Source organism: Vulpes lagopus, chromosome 12 (genome assembly GCF_018345385.1).
Source record: "Vulpes lagopus strain Blue_001 chromosome 12, ASM1834538v1, whole genome shotgun sequence".
Classification (NCBI taxonomy): Eukaryota; Metazoa; Chordata; class Mammalia; order Carnivora; family Canidae; genus Vulpes; species Vulpes lagopus.
In genome coordinates, this window is record NC_054835.1 from 34,836,537 (window position 1) to 34,859,870 (window position 23,334).

Genomic DNA, 23,334 nt, shown 5'->3' on the forward strand with positions numbered 1-23,334 from the left:
CGCGGGGACACGCCCAGGTCTGGGAGGTGAGCTCGAGCCCCGCTTCCGCCGGCCCGGGGGCGGGGCCTGTCGCCGCCGGGCTGGGATCCCGCCCCTGCCGGGTGGCACCGCCCTCCTCCGCGCTGGGCTGCGCCGAGGGCCGCGCGGTTCCGTGACGCTGCGCGCCTGCCTCGCCCGGCGCGCGCCGCCTCCGCGTTCTTTCACGCGGGACGATGCGAGCGTCCGTGCTGAGATGAGGAAAGGGGGTAGGGTAGCCTTTGGCACCCCGCGGTGCGGTCGGTACCGTCTCCCCGGGGAGGAACTGAAGCCCGTGTGCACACTCCTCCTGTGTCTGAGCACGCCTCCTCCCTCTCCTGCCGGGCGCTCCTCCCCTCCCAGGCCCCCTGATTCACTGGCTGGGAGATGGAGCGGGAAGAGAGAGATCCTTTTTTTTTTTTTTTTTTGTACTTACTCGAATTAATCGAGTTTTTTGTCTAACATTTTATTTATTAATGACAGACCCCGAGAGAGAGGCGGAGACACAGGCAGAGGGAGAAGCAGGCTCCCTCTGGGGAGCCCGATGCGGGACTCGATCCCAGGACCCTGGGACCACGACCTCCGCCAAACGCAGACGCTCAACCGCTGAGCCACCCAGTTTGTTTTTCAGCTATTCGTCTGTTGAACAATTGAGTATTTACCGTGTGCCAGGTAAGCCCTTGAAGGTTGAAGCTAAGTCCTTGCGCCCCAGACCTTGAGGATTCTTGACGGAGACAGTCGGTAAAGAAAATGAAATCTATCCATATAAATTGTGGTTAAGTTCTCCATCACAGTGAAGGGTATGGACTCTAAAGCCACATCAGCCTGCTTTGGTGATAATCCTGGCTCTGCCTCTCTGTGCCTTCTTTTTCCCATCTAGAAAATGGAACTTACAATAGTGGCCCCGATAAAAAGAAATAACAGGGCCCAGATTGAAGTCACTGTTGAAAAAACCCCACTACAGGGACGCCTGGGTGGCTCAGCGGTTGAGCGTCTGCCTTCAGCCCAGGGCGTGATCCTGGAGACCTGGGATCCAGTCCCACGTTGGGCTCCCTGCATGGAGCCTGCTTCTCCCTCTGCCTGTGTCTCTGCCTCTCTGTGTCTCTCATGAATAAATAAAATCTTAGAAGAAGAAAAAAAAGAACCCCCCCCATTACGACTTAATATGTAACCTAATTGCAGTTTTAGCCTCTCCCAGGAGAAGAATTTAAACCAGTAAATTGGGGATCCCTGGGTGGCGCAGCGGTTTGGCGCCTGCCTTTGGCCCAGGGCGAATCCCACGTCGGGCTCCCGGTGCATGGAGCCTGCTTCTCTCTCTGCCTATGTCTCTGCCTCTCTCTCTCTGTGTGTGTGACTATCATAAATAAAAATTAAAAAAATAAAAAGTAAAAAAAAAATAAACCAGTAAATCTGGTGGGGTACCTGGGGTACCTGGTGGTTCATGGTTGAGCATCTGCCTTTGGCTCAGGGTCTGCCTTTGGCTCAGGGGGTGATCCCGAGTCCTGGGATCGTGCTTCTCCCTCTATGTCTCTGCCTCTCTCTGTGTCTTTCATGAATAAATAAAATATTTTTTAAAATAAACCAATAAATCTGGAATTTCCTGATCAGCACTAGTGAGGTAACTTGCCTGAAACAGTCCAGTCTTAACTTCTTTGTCCCATCATTCTTCTACCTACAAAATCCTTTCATTTTGTATAGCACCTCAGAGTTGTCTACTTGCTGGATGGGAGTTTACTAGTTGAATTTTTTTTTTTTTTTAACAGTCCCCTGCACAGGGTGTTATTGTGAAGATTAAATTAATTGATACAATGTATGGCATGTAGAACAGGCCCAACATATTTTAAGTTCATTTAATCATTTGTTATAATAAGGGGGGGGGGAAACAGGGTTCTGTTGAAGTGTAACAGAGAGGACTCTGGAAATTACTTTAGACCTAAAAGAAGGATTCAACCAAGCAAAGTGAAGAGAAAAGAATTCAAGGCAGGGAGAGTAGCATATATGAAGGCCATGTCATATGAAACAGTGTTCATCATTATTTCATATATACATAAGACTACAGGTCCTGGGTATGCAGGATGCCTGTTAGATGGCCTGAGGATGCCAAACATTCAAGAAACTCTGCTTTTGACTTAGGTAGAGAAGGAACCAGCAAAAGATACTGTGAAAGGGAAGCCGAAGAGGTAAAAGGAAAATCTGAAGACCATAGAGTCAGGGATGGTAAAACAAATAAACAACAAAAATAGAAATTGTTTTGGGGATCCCTGGGTGGCTCAGTGGTTTTGCGCTGCCTTCAGCTCAGGGTGTGACCCTGGAGTCCCAGGATCGAGTCCCACATCAGGCTCCCTGCATGGAGCCTGCTTCTCCTTCTGCCTGTGTCTCTGCCTCTCTCTCTGTCTTTCATGAATAAATAAATAAATAAATAAAATCTTTAAAAAACAAACAACTGTTTCAAGAAGATTGCAGAAGACTGTAGAAGGTCTAGTATGAAAAGACCCAAAGTATCCATTGGCTCTTAGAGTCAGAAGCCAGATTGGAGGGGCGCCTGGGTGACTAGTTCAGCTCAGGTCATGATCCGGGGGTCCTGGGATTGAGCCCTCCTTTTGGGCTCCCTGCACAATGGGGAGTCTACTTCTCCCTCTCCCTTTGCCCCTCCACCTCATTCATGCTCTATCAGTCTCTCTCTCTCTCTCAAATAAAATCTAGAAAAAAAAAGAAGAAGCTAGATTGGAATGGATTGGAGAATGAAAGGGGAATTGGGAAATTAAATGGTGATTGGACAACTCATCTTAAGAAGGGAAGGAGTGTGGGGATCCCTGGGTGGCTCAGTGGTTTGGCACCTGCCTTCAGCCCAGGATGTGGTCCTGGAGTCCCACATTAGGCTCCCTGCATGGAGCCTGCTTCTCCCTCTGCCTGTGTCTTTGTGTGTGTGTGTGTCTCTCATGAATAAATGAATAAAATCTTTAAAAAAAAAAAAAAAAGAAGGAAAGGACTGAGGGGCACCTGGGTGGCTCCATCAGTTAAGTGCCTGACTATTTCAGCTCAGGTCATGATTTCAGGGCTTACCTGAAATTATGGTCATAAAATTGGAGCCCTGAGTTGCGCTCTGAGCTGAGCGGGGAGTTTGCTTGAGATTTCTCCTTTTTGATGTGCTCGTTCTCTCTCTCTCTCTCTAAAATAAATCATTAAAAAACATAAAAGAAGGGAAGGAATGAAATGAGATGAAAACTAAAATGAGGTATGGGTCAAAGGAAGCTTTTTCTTTTTAAGAACTTATTTATTTATTTGACACACAGAGAGGGCACAAATAGGCAGACTGGCAGGCAGAGGGAGAGGGAGAAGCAGGCTCCTCACTAAGAAGAGAGCCTGATGCAGGTTAAAATACCAGGAGCCTGGGATCATGACCTTAGGCAAAGGTAGACACTTAACCAACCGACAGAGCCACCCAGGTGCCTCAAGGGAGGCTTTTGTTTAAAGGGAAATTAGGATATGTTTAATGTCAGAGGAAGAGGTGGAAGATGAAAGGTGTAAGGTGGTTATTTTTCAAGTTTTATTTTTATTTAAGTAATCTCTACATCCAGTGTGGGGCTTGAACTCTCAACCCTGAGACCCAAGAGTCACATGCTTTTTCAGCTGAGCCAGCTGGGTGCCCCAAAAGTTGTAAGTTTTTAAGAAGGTGGTAGTAGAGCTCCTCTGTCTGCCTGATGGGATGCTGCCCGATTCATGAGTCATTTAATAAAGCCGATTAGATCTTCAATTTTTTTTTTAAGATTTTATTTATTTATTAGAGCACGAACAAGGGGAGGAGCAAAGGGAAAGGGAGAAGCAGACTTCTCTCTGAGCAGGAAGGATCCCAGAACGCTGAGATCACACACAACCTGAGCTGAAGGCAGATACTTAACTGACTGAGCCACCCAGGCGCCCCAGATCTTCAAACATAAAAAAGAAGGATGGAAGGGTGATCTGGCTGCAACATCTGTCACCGCATTGATTGCCAGGGTTGATTGCCAGCTGATCTGGCCGGCTAGGTGGGTGTTACCTATCTGCCTCACCCTCACCACTCCTTGTGCATCTCCCCACTCTCAAAAGTTAAAAGCTTGGTCAAAGAGGAAAGCCTTCCCCAATAGAGGAGGACCATGTTTCTGTCAAAGTTATATGAGTAGAGGGATGCCTGAGTGGCTCAGAGTTTGAGCATCTGCCTTTGACTCAGGGCATGATCCTGGGATCCAGAATCAAGTCCTACATCAGGCTCCCTGCACGGAGCCTGCTTCTCCCTCTGCCTGTGTCTCTGCCTCTCTCTCTGTATGTCTCTCATGAATAAATAAATCTTTAAAAAAAAGATAAAGGTTATATGAGTAGCTGTGCTCCCCTGTTGGAACCTCCCAAGCAAGTTCTCAAGGTCCATTTGTAGGAGAACATAGGGTAGTCAAGCTTTATTATTATTATTTAAGATTTTAATTATTTGAGAGAGAGAGGGAAGGAGAGAGTACAAGCAGGAGGGGCAGAGGGAGGGGGAGAAGCAGGCTCCCTGCTCTGCAGGGAGCCCGATGCAGGGCTTGATACCCAGACACCGAGATCATGACCTGAGCTGAAGGCAGACGCTTAACCAACTGAGCCACCCAGGTGCCCCAAGCTTTATTATTTTTTAAAAAGGAAAAATAAAAAAGAAGAGGAGGAAGAAGAAGATAATGGTTGTATAAGCTTCAGAGCATATTTGTAGCTATTGGCCTTTGCTACAAGAAAGGACCTTTCTCTTCTGAAACAAGAAAGACAAAAAGACACATCAGTTTGTAGATACAACAGTGAGATAAAAGTTTTCTCAGCTGATGGCTACTCTTTGCTCAATGAAGCACTTTTTCTTACAGATTTTATTTATTCATGAGAAACACACACAGAGAGAGAGAGAGGCAGACATACAGGCAGAGGGAGAAGCAGAACTCTGGGATCACACTCTGAGTTGAAGGCAGACAGATGCTCAACCGCTGAGCCACCCAGGTGTCCCCTCAATGAAGCATTTTTTGAAGATTCACCAGTGCCACAACCACCAAAAAGGGGGAGAAAGTATACATCTCGAACCAGAGTTCTTATAAAAGCTGAATGCAATGTTACAGTTTCTACTCACTAAAACTTTTAAATCTAATTCCCTCATTCATTCCACAAACTTTACTGGTATATGTGCTCCATGCCAGGAACTGTACTCTGTGCCAGGAATTGGATTAGTGGCTGGGAATGCTAAGACAGTTATATAAGACCCTTCTCCCACAGAGCTCCTGATCAATGGAAGAAAAAAAAGGAACAATAACTTGAAATGAAGTGAAAATACTAAATGCTTTTGAATCTTATCCAGTCACACCCTCAGCAAGACTTACACTACAAGTCTCCTTTCCCTAGACTCAAGGGCAGACACAATTCCATGTGTATTACAACTACAGATAATGGATTCATTCATCTATCCTACATTAATTCAACCAGCACCAGTGTCATCTGTTTTCAGACTCTGCTGGGCATCAGGGACTGAGAAATGAAAGTAGTCTTTATTAACATCACAATGCCTAGTTTACCATTAACTTCTACAGATTATATGAGTTGGTTGTTTCCTAATGATGAGAAGACAAGCAAAAGCAACTTAATCTTATCAGCCAGTGGTCTCCAGACCCCATTCCATACATGTTACTGATGGAAAGTACTAACTGACTGAATTGTGTCCCCTCCCCCCTCAAATTCATATGTTGAAATTCTAATCCTCAGTATCTCAGAATGTGACTATATTTGGAGATAGGCCCTTCATTTTTTTTTTTTTTAAGATTTTATTTATTTATGAGACACAGAGAGAGAGAGGCAAAGACACAGGCAGAGGAACAGGCAGGCTCCATGCAGGGAGCCCGATGTGGGACTCCCTCCCGAGACTCCAGGATCTCACCCTGAGCCAAAGGCAGACAGGCGCTCAACCACTGAGCCACCCAGGCATCCCTGAGATAGGGCCTTTAAAGTGGTAATGAATCACCTGGGTGGCTCAAATGGTTAAGCATCCAATTCTTGATCTCAGCTAGGGTCTTGATCTCATCTTAAGCTGGACAAGGAGCCTACTTAAAAAAAAAAGATGATTAAGTTAAAATAAGGCTACTGGGGAACAGAAGCATGGGCAAACTGATATAACTGGTGTCCTTATAAGAAAAGATTTGGACACACAAAGAGACACCAGGGAGGTATGCACACAGAGGGAGGACCATGCCAGGACATGGAGGGAAGAGGGCTACCTGCAAGCCAAGGATGGAGGCCTCAAGAGAAACCAAACCCATTGACACCTTGATCTGGGACTTTTCACTTCCAGAACTATAAGAAAATACATTTCTGTTGTTTAAACCACCCAGTCTGTGGTATTTCATTATGGCAGCTCTAGCAAGCTAACATAGAAAAAGAAATCATAGGGACACCTGGGTGGCTCAGTGGTTGAGCGTCTGCCTTTGGCTCAAGTCCTGATCCTGGGGTCCTGGGATGAAGTCTTACATGAGGTTCCCAAGAGGGAGCCTGCTTCTCCCTCTGCCTCTCTCTGTGTGTCTCACATGAATAAATAAAAATCTTAAAAAAGAAAAAGAAAGAAAGAGATCACAATTACTATAGGTCTCCTAACTGCTTCCAGTTTCCATGACTCCATCCTCCATCTGCTTTGCTGCCTCAGTCATTTTGATAAATGTAAATCTGGTCGTATCTCTTTCCTGCTCGAAACCCTTCAATGGCTCCCCATCACCCCCAGTCTAAAATTCAAAAACCACAAGGTCACCCGTGATCTGACCTGCCTCTAACTTCATCTGCTACTGGTTCCCCACACCGTGTAAGCCCCTGTTTCCTACCACCACCGTACACTATGTCCTGCTGCTCCAGGCATGGGATGCTCTTCCCTCACTCCACCAACTACCACCCATATTTCTCAACTCTATGAAGCCAACCTGGACCCTCCTTGTCCACCTGCCACACACAACCAAACATCCTCTTTTAGTGCCATGATTTTACCTTAAACAGATTTGCACGTTCTGGGGTCGGCCACACTATATTGCAAATATGAGTCTTTCCCTTTATTTATTTTTTTAAAAGATTTTATTTATTTTTTCATGACAGAGAGAGAGAGAGAGAGAGAGAAGCAGAGACACAGGCAGAGGGAGAAGCAGGTTCCATTTCATTCAGGGAGCCTGATGTGGGACTCGATCCCGGGTCCCCAGGATCACACCCAGGGCTGAAAGTGGTGCTAAACCGCTGGGCCACCAGGGCTGCCCGAGTCTTTCCCTTTAAAATGAAAGTTTTTTCGGTCATATGCCATGTCTTATTCATCCCTGTATTCCCAGATTCCTGCACACTATATATGTAGGGAATAGCTCCTATTCACTCCTAACCACATGAAAGACAGTCTGGCCGCCACCCCTACTGCTCCATGGCAGCTTCCTTCTCCAAGGTCACCAGCAGCACCACCTTGTGGCTAAATCCATTCTACACTTGTCAATCCTTTCTTGCTCTTTCTGCAAGATTTGACACTGTGGGTCATTCTCTTTGCTCCAAATGTTCCCCATTCCTTTCTTTTTCCTCCTACTATTTCAGCTGCTCCTTTTCAAGCTCATTTGTGGATTTTTTCTGTCCATCATTAAAACGTTGGGTGTTCTTTGGGGTTCTGTACTTGGCTGTCTTCTCTTGGTACTCAACACACTCTGGTGGGGCTGTCCCCTCTGTTCCCATGACTTCAGCTAGCACCTTTTACTGATGACTACCAAATTCAAATCACCAGTCAAGAACTACTTTCTAAATGCCATACCCATATACACAGCTCTTTATGGGCATCTCTACTTAACAGGAAAATCAGAAAAGAAGCATGGGCTATGGAATCAAACTGCTTGAGTTCAAAGCCTTGCTCTATTACTAACTAAGCTGTATGGTGTTGGGCAAGTTACCTCTCTGTGCCTCAGATAATAACGATGGTTCTAACTCATGGGGTCATTGGGAGAATTAAATGAGATAATCCAGGTACAACACTTAGCATAGTACCTGGCAATGAGTCAATTAATTAATTAAAGGTCTTCAGAAGGCTCAGCTCAGCAGAATCAAAAGTGAATTCATCACCAAACTTGAAACCTGTTCTTCCTTCTTTGACTCAAATCTCAGTAAATGGCACCATTATCTCCCCAGCCAGAGACCTGGGTGTTATCCTTCATGATCACACTGCCTTCCCAGTCTATTGGGGGCTCTTCCTTGACTGGACTTTGCCATCACATACCTTCGATCTATTGAGCCTTTCCCATGTCCGGACCTTACATATTCGTTCAATCCGTAGAACAACCCAGCAAAGTAGGTGCTAATATTATCACTTCTATTTTGCAGATGCAGAATTTGAGGCACAGAAAGGTTAAGTAACTTACCTAAGAAGATATGAGTGCCAAAAGCTGGGATGCAAATCCATGCAGTCTGGTTTTAATCTTCATGCTCACGAATACTGTGCCATATGTCTGTACTACTTCTATTGTAATACTTATCACCTTCTATTGTTTGCCTCTCTCCCCTGCCAGACTGTATTCTTTGAAATCAGCGACTTTTGTTTGCAGCAACACCTTCAGTGACTAGAATAGTGCCTAGAATAATACCCAGTGAGTTAGAGACCAAAGGAAGTATAAACAAATGAGGTAAAAGAATAGCCATCAGGTTGCATTCAGTTATGGCCAGGGTTAGAGGTTTTGTTTGCAGAGAAAGCTTTTGTTGTTGTTGTTTGTGTGTGTTTTAATGTGAGGATAACAAAAAGACTGGAGTCAAAGATAAGCAGAGGTCCAGTTTAAGAAGATATTAACATCCACTGATTTAACAGTTATTTTAGGGCTCACGCTGTAATCCTTTTAAGGAAGGCTTCACAGACTTTGTCGTGCAGTCACTACCAATTTTTTAAAACTGCTTTTTTAAAAAAGAGGCCACTACCTACTCCCGTGTCACTCAAATTATGTTAAAGGACCCAATTCCAGTGCGCAGCACGTCAGCCTCAGATGCAGTATCACGCTGGATCTGAGAATTAAAATTTAAATTGGGGGACATATAAAAATGTAAGCTCAAGCTGAGTTCCAATTTGCTTGGGGGTCAATGGAAGTGCGCAGTCGGTTTATAGTCGGCACCACCTGGTGTGCACTGAGTACTGTGCGAATGACTGTGTCAGAATAAACAGACATGGGTTTTTCTTAAACAGTAGCAAGAAAAATGCTTGTCATGCAGACCCTGGGCAGCCCCAAGAGAGGGAAATGAAAAGTCCATGCCTACATTCGTCCCTTCCTAGTTCATCTCCTCCCTTTGTTCAGGCCTTTCTCCTATCCACCCCAGGGTGGTTTCCTTAGTCCTCCCGACTCCATCTGCAAGGTTCCATCCTGTGCAGCACTGGAAGATCTCTCCGAGGCACCTGGGCTCAGCAAAACAATATTCTGTTTTCCTCCCACGGTGTGTGTGTGTGGGGGGGGGGGCGCAAACCAGTGCCAGCCCAGGCTCTGAGGTCCTCATGCAGGAGTCGGGCAAAATGCTGTGTATATACCGCCTCCGTGGGTGCTTTTCTTTACGCTCTTCTATCCTTACATGGCCTTCACGAAGAGTCCTTAATCATGTACAAGCAGTAGGAAATTACAGCCTATAGACTCCCAGGCACAATATAAATATTTCCCTGAAAGCCAAAATTAGAAGACCTCTCTAAAATGAGCCGTAAGACAACAGCGATATTCGAAGCCGATGGTCCCCGGCACTGTCAAGAGAAGAAGGAGCAGTGTAAAGTCTCCGCAACTGCGGGCGGATGCTAGGAGCATCGTTTTCAGCCCGTTTCCCCATCCTGCTGGGCAGGAGTCGGCTCAGATAGGGAAAAAGAGCCCAGCAGACTTGGGTGGTGAAAAACACCAGTTGTTGTTGTTGTTGTTGTTATTATTATCTTTGAGGCCTCGGCCAGCAGCCTGCGCAGGGATGAGGCTTCTCCGGCGCCCCGCCCGGCTGTGCCCTCCGCGCGCGCCGCCCTCCTCCCCCAGCCGCGGGGCGGGCAGCGCTAAGAATAGCGCATGAATCACGGCGGGGCCGGTCGGTGCGGCGGTTACATAAACAGCCGGCCGGGCGCCGCGGCCCAGGGTAGGAACGGAAACCATCTGGGTCGGGGTTGTCACTGCGAATTGGGTCCCCCGGAGGCGGCCGGCAGGAGGCGCGGCCGGGGCGGAGGCTGGGGCCCGCGGCCGGGAGCAGCCGGGGGGCGGCGGCGGCGGGCGGGAGCAGCAGCCCCGGGCCGGGCGCCAGCAGGGCGGGCGAGCCCCGCGCTCTCCGCATGGCGGGGAGCGGGCCGCGGCGGCGGCGGCGCTGACGGGCCCGGGGCGGGGCGGGGCGGGGCGGGGCGGCCGGGCGGGGGCCTGGGCCCGAGGGGAAGATGAGCGCGCTCCTAGAGCAGAAGGAGCAGCAGGAGAGGCTGCGGGAGGCCGCGGCCTTGGGGGACATTCGGGAGGTGCAGAAACTGGTGGAGAGCGGGGTGGATGTGAACTCCCAAAATGAGGTCAACGGCTGGTAAGTGGGGAGCGGGGGAGGCCCAGGTCAGAGCAGCGGGCCGGGGGGAGGGGCGCCCCTGCCGCCGAGGCCCGGCGCTGCCCGCGGACGCCCGCGGAGGCGTGGCCGGGCGCCGGGGCTCGGAGGCCTGCGCTCGCGAGGCCAGCCCGGGCTCCCCCTCCCCGCCGCCCCCCTGCGCGGTGCCGCCGCCCGCGCGGCCCTCCCAGCCCCCGCCCACGTGGGCCTCCCGGGGCAGCGCCCCCCCACCCCCCACCCCCCGCCCCCCGCCCCCCGCCGGGCCTGGCCACCCTCCCCTCCGCACCCCGCTGGCTCGCCGGGCCGGAGGGAGCCCTGCCGGCTGCGATTCGATTGATCCCGCACGCTCGTTCGTATGGCGCGCACCCCAGTTCCGGGGGTTGAATTATTTTGCCGTAGGAGCTTCTGGAGAACACACCTGTGCACAGCAGAAAAAAAAAAAAAAAAGCATTTAAGCAACCGAGCAACTATGAATCTTATAAATTAGCACGGTTTCTTTTCCCAAGACCGGAAGAAAAAAAAAATCACTCGCATCACTCTTGTGTCTCTCTCTCTGTGGTCTCACTGCACCAGTGATTTGCAGCTGCCTGTGGAAGGCAGACCTACTCGGTCCCCCGCAGTGTTTTTGCTTTATTTCCTTATTACAATTTTACATATAGAATTTGAATCCAGACTCTCGATGTTTGCCTGCAGACTGAGTCCTTCCCAACTAAAGGAGTCCCCATCTTAGGATGTGCTGGTCAAATTTTTAGTGTTAAGTTACCGAATGTGGTGTTATTCTGTCCTCTTCACACTTCATTTTTGGAGTTTTATTTGAGCCAAGTCGTGCTTAACCTTAGGCCTGTTTTTGCTAGCTTAAAGTGAGTTTGGAAAGGTTTTATTTTTTAAAAGTGGAATCCTACATTTTGGAATGGAGAGGGACATCGGAGATGGCTCCAACTGCAGAGAATAATAACCTGCCCTAACTAAGGTCACACAGCTATGGACAGGCTAACCAGAACCACAACCATGGTTTCCTGACTCGCTTGTAGACTTACCTACCTCCTAAGGAAAACAGCCTAGATAGCTATCCAGAAGGCCAGGAAACAGTGGCCTGCTGCCTTTTGGTTTTGTTTTCCTTAAAAGTGTTTGCAAACAAGCTTGCTGCTCTGTGCGTACCTTTTCTGAGCCTTGCTCTATGGTTTACAAGCTGTGACTCACTGTTTTGGCAGTGGGAGGCAGTGTTGTGTAGAAGGAGTCCAGTCTTTCCAGCAGGTTCTTCACCCTTCCCTGCTTTAGCTAATACAACCTTGCCTGGGTAACTTCATTTCCCAGTCATTTGAGAAGAGTGTTGTGAGCAAGGAAGGAGAAGAAGCATAGTATGAATCGCTAACATGCATTGAGTTTGCTCTTGACATAAACAAGGCTCTGAGAGCTGAGCCTTATCTCATTCACAACTACTCAAGAACAGAGATGTTACTCTCTCTGCTGTATGGATGGGGAAACCGAGGCCTGGCAAGATTAAGTAATTTCCCCAAGGTCATAGGATTTACTGAAAAGGAAGCCAGCATCTGACTCCAGACCCTACTTTCCTAACCACAATGCCTGCCACGTTGCAGTAGGTGTTTGGTATTTGTAAGTTGAATCTGAAGCAACCTGAAGAGGCTTCTCCTCAATGGGAGAAGATGTCTGTTAGGCACCTCATGTTGGAGGTTCAAGCTTGCATTCGTGATCTCCCCTCATCCCCCTAATTGCCCCAGGCCTGCTCCTCTGAGGCCTACTCAACTCGGCATCTGGGGTGCTCAGACCAGAGCCGATGGTGCCCTGATGGTGTCCTTGCCTCCTGTCTCCCTCATATTCCACATCCAGCCAGTCAGCTAATTCTGTCAGCCTCATCTACAGCTGTAGTTAGAATCGTAACACTTCTCATTAGCTCTACCTCTACACCTCTGGTACACAGCCACCATCGTCCTGTTGCTTGGATTCTCGCTGCAGCCCCCCCGACTAGTCTCCTTGCTTCTACCCTTCCACCCTGCAATCTTCTCAGCACAGCAACCAGAGGGATCCCGACATAAAACATAAATCGTAAGTCGGATCCTTTCATTCTGCTCAGAACCCTCTAGTGGTCACCATCCCACTCTGAGGAAAAGCCTACAGTACTGGAGTTTCTACTTCCTGTCCCTACCGCTCTACCTCCTTACCCCTATGTCTCATCTCTGTTTGCCTCCTTGCTCCCCTGGCCTCCTGGCTTTTCTTGGAACACCAGGCACCATCCTGATTCAAGGCCTCCGTGGTTTTTCTTCCCTCTTAAGTCTAAAATGCTTTTACTCCCTCACCTTCTTTAGGTCTTAGTGTAGATAGGTTGGTGAGCCTTTCCTGGACCCTTGATTTAAGATGGCACCATGCCCCTGCCCTGCCTCTAGCATTCCCAAGTCCCTTCCCTTGCTTTATTGTCTGTGTAATGCTTAATCACCACCTGGCATACTATTGGTTTGGCTTATTTATTTGCTGACTGTCTCTGTTTCCTCTTCCATAAAATGGGAGGAATATTGAAAATAGCATTAACTCATGGGCTTTTCAGAGATTGAATGAGTTAATGTATGTGAAGCCTTTAGAACAGTGTCCCCCATGTAAAAAAGCATCATATCTGTGTTAATTATTATTTTCTTATTATTAAGCAGTGCGCTAGCTAATGGGATACAAAGGTTACCCTCAAATTTAATCTCTAGCATAGATAAGCGGAATGGTTACTGCTTTCAATCTGTAGTTGCTCAATAACCACAATTTCAGCACTGATGAATGATACCCAGTGCCTCTGGTCTGAAATACTTCCCAAGGCTAACTGGATATACTGATTGCAAATTTAAAGCCTGAAGAGTTGAAGTTCAGAGATAGAATTCCCACATCAGTTGTAATTCTAGTGTGTGCAAACCCCTTGGCTTTAAGAAACAAGGATAATGGCTGGTGAAGAAGTTGAAAATGCTTCCTGGCTGAGTTATGGCTGCCCAGAGCCATACAGGTCTGGGCTGTAAATGATGATCACTCAGGGCGTGGGGTTGTGGAGATCATTCCGTGTTGACTTAACCCCACTTTACATGGTGATGCTTTAGCTAGTTGGTTTTCCCAGAGTGTCTCAGACCCGCTGGCAGTAAATTACCTTCTTCAGTCTCAAGCTTGTCATGAACAAGTGATTTACTACCAGCGAGTGAGTACTTTATTTCCAAAAGGGAACATACTTTTCTCATCATGATCCATTCATTTTTGAATGCTAGCTTATCATTATAATTATTCACTTTTCAAGCCTGTGCCACAGATACACACACACACACACACACACACACACACACACACACACACGTACTCTTTCGCTCTGTCTCTCTCTCAGCTGCAGTTTGCCCACAATCAAGGATGTTTGGATCCTTCCACTCTGAGCAATGTCCACCTTGTTCTTGGTTCATTTGTTCAGCGATTAAGTACCTGTATGTCCAAGCAGACACTTCCTTATCTTCGTGAGCTTGTATTTCAGAAATTGAGATCAAGCCTCTTATTTCTCCCAAATTGGCAATCTTTTCTTCATACAGTTTACCTTAAAGGTACCTGGGTAACCTAATTCTTTTTTATTTTTATTTTTTATTTTATTTTTTATTATTTTTTTTGGGTAACCTAATTCTAATGAATAATAGTGTGGAATATCACTCTGAAATATCAGTGGAGTGGTTCCCAGCCAGCCAGACAGGCTCGCTTTCTGTAAGTCAGAAATGTTTAGCAGGCCAGGGCAAATCGATGTCTCCTTGGAACCAAATGAACTTTCTGGATAGTTAAGACTTCCAGGTTGGTGACCTATCCCTCAGTACTGAACACATCATTCTGTTCTTTACTATATTGTATTTGACCATAAACTGAAGATACTTACCTCCGTTAGAGAATTGATGAGTGAGGACATTTCAGAACAGAGGGGAAAAATACTTTCCTTCTACAATAATCGTTCAGCTTTGGCAACTGGGGATGAATTTAGTAACTTTGAATCCTTTCATTTCTGTTAAGATGGAGTTTTTAACCAGCATGCTAATTACATTGCTAAGCAGTGTTAAAATAATAGCCCTTCAGAGTGCACATAATTCCTTCCTATGTATACAATAGTAAATAATTAGTTTTACTTAAATGAGTCTAATATGTTAGAAGAGCTTGTTCTTGAAAATTTTGGTCATTGATGTACATTTTTCAAGTGCCTTAGGAATTAAAGTCTGTGTGCCGTGTCTTACGCTTAAGCAGATGAGCCTTCTGGAGGGACTAGAGGAGCCAACTTTTTCAAAAATGGAAATTTCAAAACCTTGTGTGTGTGTGTGTGTGTGTGTGTGTGTGTGAAGGAAAGAAAAGGCAAAGAGTGAGCAACTGAGATTCATCTGAGAATATCTACTATAGCAATAATAATTTCAGCAGCAGAGCAAGCTGTAGATGATTATTAGCCTGATGATATTTAATCTTCGCGTGTCATTTGATGCATATGGAGCAAGTTACTATTGTTCCTGAAAAGGGAATGTGGCACTCTAAAAATAAAAACATTTTAAGGAGACTGGGACAATCTAATGAACATTACTGATGGAAAACCACTCAGCAGTACCAGTAGAGGTAGCTGGCCAGTGAAGCCCCCTGGAAGCCATTGAAACAAAAGCACCTTGAATAAATTGGTTTTTCCCAAGGGCCTGGAAAGAAATTTAGAAATAAATTTCAAGCATACTAAATATTTTGATCATCTGCTTTCTGAAAAGAAAAGCTGAGGTTGCCAGCCTGGCTTCCTGGTTCTGGCTGAACTCTTAATGGGCTTGCGTATATTTCTTGACTAGCATATGGAATTTGAAATCCCAAACCACCTCTCCTTGGTTAACTCTGTTTTTCTTTTTTTTTTCTTTTCTGCGGACAGGACCTGTTTACACTGGGCATGTAAACGCAATCATGGTCAGGTGGTCTCTTACTTACTACAATCAGGAGCTGACAAAGAGATTCTTACAACAAAAGGAGAAATGCCAGTCCAACTGACATCAAGGAGGGAAATTAGGAAGATCATGGGAGGTGAGTCTGTGTTTGGGGGCAACTTTTGATTTTGTCAAACTAATTTCAGACTTGCAGTATTATTGGCTGTGTTCTTTTTTTTTCTTTAAGATTTTATTTATTTATTTGAGAGAGTGAGAGAGCATGATTAAGGGGAGGTCAGAGGAAGGAGTAGACTCCCCACTGAGCAGGGAGCCCCATATGGGACTCGATTCCAGGACTCCCGGATTATGACCTCAGCCCAAGGCAGACGCTGAACCGACTGAGCCATCCAGGCCCCCTACTGGCTACACTCTTGATGGCAGTCAAACCACAAATACATTTTTTAAAATTTATTTTTCTTTATTTCTTTATGATACAAATACATTTTTAAAAGCAAAAGTAATATTACTGTGCCAAGACAGTAATTCCATGTGGTTTCCAGGCAGGTAGGCATTTTCAGGTTTTATATTTTTAATCTGTGAGACTTAAGGTGGCAAAAATGGTAATCACAAACTTTGATGAAACAGTCCTTTCTCTTCTGATTTGAAGAGGCAGTGAACACTGAACAAAATATGTCATATACCAAAGAACACTAGCTTTCACAAGACACTCTTTTCTGGGTGATCTTTAAAGGGCCGTGTAAATGCTCTGTGTTCTCTTCTTTGTAAGTGGAAGAAGACGATGGTGCCGACTGCCTCCCCCAGCTAAAGAAGGAGTCAGAACTGCCCTTTGTTCCCAACTACTTGGCCAACCCAGCCTTCCCTTTTATCTACACCCCTGCGGCAGAGGATCCAGGCCAGCTACAGAATGGGGGCCCCTCCACACCGCCGGCATCACCCCCTGCAGATGGCTCTCCTCCATTGCTCCCCACGGGGGAGGCTCCCCCGGCGGGGGCCTTTCCACGGGACCACACCTCTTTGGCTCTGGTTCAGAACCGGGATGTGTCTGCCCCCTCTGCCATACTCAGAACACCAGAAAGCACAAAACCGGGTCCTGTCTGTCAGCCACCAGTGAGTCAGAGCCGCTCGCTGTTCTCTTCTGTCCCGTCCAAGCCGCCAGTGTCTCTGGAGCCTCAAAATGGGACCTACACAGGCCCGACGCCAGCATTCCAGCCATTCTTCTTCACAGGGGCATTTCCATTTAACATGCAAGGTAAGCCTGCTGCAGTCTGCGGCTGTCCAGAGGTTTCCTGCTGTACCTCCTGGGTGGTGGTGGGGAGGAGGGTGTTGGGTAGTGTCGGTAGGGTGGGATTTATTTATGTACAGAAATCTATTCACAATCTTACAGAAATTTTGCAAGACTTGTATGAGGAGCTCTCTTTGATTCACAAATTGTTTACTTTTTGCCCTTTTGCTTTGAAATAGTTAAGTGTATATTTCCTAAGAACAAGGATGGTCTCTCTTACATAACCACAGTCCAATGATCAAATTTAGGAAATGTAACCTTGCTATAATACCATTCTCCAATCCAGGCCATTTTTAGATATTGTCAGTTGTCTCCATGGTGCTCTCTGCACTGCCTCTACCCCTGCCTCCTGCCCCCAGCCCCCAGCCCCTCCTGGGGTTACCCGTTGCATTTAGCTATCCTATTGTTCCCTTCTCCTTTCACCTGGAAGGTTTCTCAGCCTTTCTCTATAATTTTGGACCTCTAGTTTTGAAGAGTCCAGTCCAGGTATTGTGTAGAATATGATCCTCTATCACTTTTCTCTATATACTATTTGGTATTCTACTGTAAACAGGGGCCTCCCCTTCTCCTTCTCCTCCATGTATATCAGTATGAACTTGTAGATTCTTGTAGATTTTTTTTTTTTTTAAGATTTTGTTTATTCATGAGAGACACACAGAGAGGTGCAGAGGGAGAAACAAGCTCCCTCTGAGGAGCCCAATGCGGGACTTGATCCTAGCCAACCACTGAGCCACCCAGGTGCCCCTCATAGATTCTTTACATTAGGTTATAATGCATTATTATCTTTATCTTTTTTTTTTTAAGATTTTATTTATTTATCTGAAAGAGAGCATGAGTGAGAGAACACAGCCGGGAGAGAGGGAGAGGGAGAAGCAGACTCCCCTGCTGAGCAGAAAGCCTAATGCAAGGCTCGATTCCAGGACCCTGGGATCTTGACCTGAGCCGAAGACTTAACCAACTGAGCCCCCCAGGCACCCGCATTACTGTCATTATCTTGATGTTCAAATTATGCCAGATCTGTCCAGAGGGAACCCCTTCAAGCCACTTCCCATGTCGCTTGGACGTGTCCCATCATTCTTGGAGCATTTCCTGACTTTCTAATCCAGGAAGAGGGTCCAGGCTCCTACTGTTACCTCCCTCGCCCCAGCCCTGGAGTCAGCCATTTCTCTAAGAAGTCCTGTTCTTTCAGATGAGAGTGGTGTTCAGGTACTAGGATCTGGACACTGGGTACACTTAAAGTCCAGGTGTGTCATGTCTTCTAGGTCTACATGGAGGACAGAGCCAGGAAAGAAAGGAAGAAAAAAGCAAACAAACATACATGCACATTCATATATACACTTTTCCCTACATTTCTGTATCTATTTATCTTTTTTTTTAAGATTTTATTTATTTATGTATTTATTCACGAGAGACACAGAGAGAGAGAGAGAGAGAGGCAGAGACATAGGCAGAGGGAGAAGCGGGCTCCATGCAGGGAGCCCCATGTGAGATTCGATTCCAGCTCCCGGGCTCACTGAGCCAAAGGCAGATGCTCAACTGTTGAGCCATTTAGGCGTCCTGTATCTATCTTTTTTTTATTTTTTATTTTTTATTTTTATTTTTTTTGTCCTGTATCTATCTTTATAAAAATATTAAAAGACATAAGTTCATCCAGATACCTCCAATTCTATCAGACACCACAAGATACAGGCCAGTCTTACCTTCACTTTTTCCACATAAGTCACTTCGTCCTTTTCTGGTTTGAAGGACCTGCTACTCTAGACGCTGGTGACAGTGGCCTAGGCATGCTATGAGGGACTCGTACATAAGGAGCAAAACAGAACCACCAAACCCACCTAGGCACTTAGCTTGGGCCATCTTGGCAGCCAGGCTCAGAATTTAGGGGCAGACTGCTTAGATCCCAGACCCTGAATGAAGTGCACAGATTGCTTCCGTGTTGAGGTATCCTGCATTCAGATCATAGACTGTTTTTTTCTTTTCTTTTTTTTTTAAGATTTTATTTATTCATGAGAGACACAGAGAGAGAGAGAGAGAGGCAGAGACACAGGCAGAGGGAGGAGAAGCAGGTTCCACACAGGGAGCCTGACATGGGACTCGATCCCGGGTCTCCAGGATCAGGCCCTGGGCTGAAGCAGCGCTAAACCGCTGAGCCACCAGGGCTGCCCTAGAGTGTCTTTTTCATACTAGTAAGTTATCTTTCTGCTCTCTCACTGTATTTACTGCCAGGAGGTTCATCTTTCATAAATGCACTTAGAGTCACAGTCATTACGTTCTCATAGAGTCACTCCTCTCCCATATCTTCTGTGTGCCTTTTCTTCAGCTCTCTTCCCATTCCCTGCTCATGTGTGGTTTGATTCTCAAATCCATTCGTGTGCCTTTATGTCAGCTCCAGCAGCAGAAGCAAATTGTCCTTCTACACACTGGATGGTTGTCTCTCCCAGCCCCTGCCCTTACACAACCCCCTTTTATTCTGTGAACCCTGTCTTTGCCATAGGGAAGACAGTGCAGGAAGCCGCTGGCAGAGCCAGAAATGGGGTTGAGCTCACCCCCACTGAAGGAGCTGGGTTTTCTCATTGAGAGGTACAGCCTTCGGCACAGGGCATGATTATGTATGATCATCTTCTGGAAAAGATCTTAAATTACATTGGCTGACTGTGTAGGAACCATCCATTACCATTTCTCTCTCCTTTTTTCTAGAGCTGGTACTCAAGGTGAGGATTCAGAACCCATCTCTTCGAGAAAATGATTTCATTGAAATTGAACTGGACCGGCAGGAGCTCACCTATCAAGAATTGCTCAGAGTGAGCTGCTGTGAGCTGGGGGTTAATCCAGACCAAGTGGAGAAGATCAGAAAGTTACCCAATACCCTGGTAAGAAAGGTAAGAACGGTCTGTTAAGCATGTGTGGTTGGTAGCTTTTTTGCATTTTGGAAAATAGCCAGTTTCCTCCTTAGCTGTATGAATCATAGTTGAGAACTGAAAAGAGACCAGAAAAGGAGCAAAGGGTGGTTTTCCAGACACTATCACTGAGCTTTTCTTTCCCTCTACTAGGTCTACTCGGACATGACATTTTTGAAAGTTGTAGGTGCCCGAGAGAATTTCCTGAGCTGCCACTCACATGTACCTATTTTTGGTTGTTTGTGTAGTGACATGTAAGGATTACTTAGTGTACCAGCAGATATTAAGAACCTGGTTAAATTACAGGGCAAACCCACATGGATACATGTGTGGGCCTGCCAACATCTGTGGTTTTTCAGGGCACCTGGGAAAACTGATCTAAATGGCCTCTCACTTCGGGGGGTGCTTATCCTAGGGCAGCTGCTGTTAAGGGCTCCTGCGCCCTGCCGACCCAACTCACACCCCTGGGGAACTTCCTGCACTATCTATACTCTCAGTGACATTGTGCCATAGGGGTCTTCTTCTCCTTCCTCTTCTTCCTCCTCTTCCCCCCACCCTCGTCCCCCACTTCCTTTGCCTCCTCCCCTCCTCCTTCCCCCATCTCCCTCTCCTCCCCTCTCCTCCCTTCTCCTTCCCCATTTCTCCCCTTTCTCTTCCTCCTCCCCCTCTTCCTCTTCCTTCCTCTCTGTCCTCCCACCTCTCCCTTTCCCCTCCTCTTCCTCCTCCTCCCCCCCTCCTCCTCTTCCTACTCTTGCTCCTTATACTAGTAAGCCGCCTTTGGGGCTTTAAAATGAGCTGAGATACTGGTATGGACACAACACACCAAACACATAGAGACAAGTGATGACTCCTAATCTGTTTAATCTATTTTGTTTTAGGACAAAGATGTCGCTCGACTCCAAGACTTTCAGGAGCTGGAACTGGTTCTAATGATAAGTGAAAACAATTTTCTGTTCAGAAATGCTGCATCCACACTGACTGAAAGACCTTGCTACAACAGGAGGGCTTCCAAACTGACTTACTGACACAGTGGGGACTATCGCTGAGTACTGTGACAGTGTGCAGCACCTCTGGGCCAAGGCCAAGCCATGGATCTGAATGCCTTGGGCTCCCGGGAGGGCCCCGGTGCCACTGTGTAGTGTACACTAACATGGTTCTGCCAAGGTAGGAAGCCCCTGACACCCACCCCACCCCCCAGCAGCGGTGCCACTCCTCCAAGCCTCTTGGTGCACAATAAACCGATTGCTTGAAGCTGCAAACAGCTGAGAAGTGGTCTGGAGAGGCAGAAGCTGGCAGTTCTGAATCCCCTGTCTCATGTGCCCCGAGTAAGTGAGTGGTCCCAGCAGATGAGAGAGAGCAGAGCAGGCCTCTTACAGCCACGCCTGTGGCCAGTGCACCTGCAGGGCGGGCCTGGGCCTGCTCTATGGGTGGTGCACCCTTGCGCCTCTGCACCCTGGGCCGGTTGCAGAGGAAACTGGGGAAAGCACAGGTACCGGGCAGAGACTTTTTGTGTGACTAGTGGCTGTGAAGTTTCACATAACATATTTATACACGTTACTCAGGTTCAAAGTATTTAAGAATACAGTTACCTAGTTGTAAGTCCGCTGTTAACCAAAAGAGCTGCCCCTACCCCCGCTACCCCTTTAATCCTTTTTTGAGTGCTCACCGGCTTCTCTAGTCCACCATTGCCTGGACAGTCATCGCTGCATTAACTATGTGGCCACTAGAGGGCTCTCTGATGCTTTCCAGAAGAACAACTGCTATTTTTTTTTTTTCCTTTTTTTTCTTTTTTTTCCTTTCAATCTCTGAAGTGGTTCCTGTCCTCTCCATGTTTTCATCACACTGTCTGAGAAGAGCACAAACATCACCAGGTCCGTATTCTCCACTTTCATTTCCCACCAGAAATGAAGAGCATTTTTTGAAACCGAGCCTGTTGCTGTTTTTAAGGTTATTGTGGGAAACCTGACCTAAGGGAGTTAGCATCTTTATTTTTATATCAAAGATAAAGGTTATTTTGAAATTATCAGGATTTTTACACAATCCTGAAATCTGTTGCTTTTGTAAACAAAGTATTTCCCCACCACCACCACCACAGGTCCACTTCACAAAGTCAGTTGTGAGCTTACCAGGCTTTGTTCAGGAAGACACCTGATGAAGACTCTTGAGCCTGGCCTACGAGTTTTTTTTTTTTTTTTAAAGAGTGCATTCAAGAATTCTTTTCCTTTTCCTCGGTGTCATTAATGTTAGAGGAGCCACTGTCTTGTTGAAATAAACAGCTTAACTTTAGAAATAAGAACGAGCACACTTAGACGAACAGGAGGGCAGGGGTTCGAAGCCAGCTGTTGAAGAGCATCCCTGCTGTCTTAAGAAGCGTTTTCCCCATAGTGCCTATAGTTTCCAAAGAGACTTAACTTCCTAACTGTGTTAATTTTATTGGAACACTGCAACCGATGGAGCGAGAACACACAGAAGGCGTCAACGGAAGAGAATGTTGTGCTAAGCTAATGGCCTCCTGCGGTTGCCTCAGTGCTGAGCTGAGGTGGAGGTGTTTTCAAGGCCAACTTCCTGGAGTCACTCTGTTCTGTGACTTCACCGTCCTCCACCAATTACCCGATGGTGACTTACCCTTGCATGGTATTGGCATCACCGAGGAAAGGTTACTTATCATCCCTTCTCTGAAAGGCTTTGAAGAGGAATCCTCCCTTGTGTTTCAAGCAACCAGAAGCTAGTTTACCTAAACACACTAACCTTTTTTCCTTCCCTTTGGAAAAAGTTAACAACGTACTGATAACATGAAGGCTAGTTCCATCCTGAAGGAAATAAGTCCAGTATTAATTTATGTGTAAATCACTGGGGTTAAACTCCTCTAGCCATCTAGATCAATTAGAGACTCAGAAGCAGTGGAGGTCCCTGCCCGGAGGCGGTCCTACGGGAGGAGTAGCTCCAGGGCATTTGCCGGGCTTAGAAACAGAGGTTAGCAAGGGAGACAGGGAGACCCTAGTGAAGGTGAGGGCAAGGGTGGGGCTTGGTGGCTCCGGTGGGGGCTGAGCCCTCCGCTGGCCTCTCTTCTCCTTTAAAAAGTCTTCTGTGGTCAACTGACTCCTGCGTCTGGCGGTGGGATGAGACTGCACAGTTGATGGTAGGTGAGTTTAAAGTCTTAATCTATGCATTCAGAGAAATATTTTTATATGCTTTGTGTAATTTATAACAAGGACTTTTTTTTTAGCTTTGTTAACTGTGAATTCACCCCTCCTCCACTGCATATTTAAAGCATGTGTTCACACTATGTGTAAACATTCACTGAAGACTTTATTCCTTGTGCATTGCCGACTGTTCATAACAAGTATCATTAAAATAAAATATTAACAGACTGAGCCCATATCCTTTAATTTTGGCTCCTAAGCAGTACTGCCCTTCTAACCTTGGTGGGGGGTGCAGTTTTCAGATTCCTGGACAGCCCAAGGGACATAGTGCTCTGGAGGAAAAAATAGAAGGGACCGTTGCCCCCACCTGAGGCACCTCTGTCCTGTGGCTGCTGGGTTCTCAGGCCCTGTCACTTGGCACCTAGAGACAGATATGTTGTGCAGTGCCTTTTCTCCTGGCTCACAGCAGTCAGCTTCATTTCCCTGGAGGAGCTGAGCCAGTTAGATGGAGGTCATCCTCTATTAAC

General features: G+C 46.8%; 1 protein-coding gene and 1 long non-coding RNA gene across 2 annotated transcripts; both read left to right on the forward strand.

Moving 5' to 3' along the window:
• Positions 1–91: 91 nt before the first annotated feature.
• On the forward strand, positions 92–980 carry LOC121473098. The gene is made up of 3 exons (XR_005983098.1): positions 92–245; positions 499–687; positions 896–980. It is a non-coding gene; the product is annotated as an uncharacterized LOC121473098 (long non-coding RNA).
• Positions 981–10,294: 9,314 nt separating this feature from the next.
• ANKRD40 (ankyrin repeat domain 40) lies at positions 10,295–23,038 on the forward strand. The gene is made up of 5 exons (XM_041724220.1): positions 10,295–10,557; positions 15,473–15,621; positions 16,252–16,734; positions 19,465–19,646; positions 20,543–23,038. Exons 1-5 carry the CDS (start codon positions 10,424–10,426, stop codon positions 20,687–20,689), a joined length of 1,095 nt encoding a protein of 364 aa, XP_041580154.1. The 5' UTR covers positions 10,295–10,423; the 3' UTR covers positions 20,690–23,038.
• The last annotated feature ends 296 nt before the right edge of the window (positions 23,039–23,334 follow it).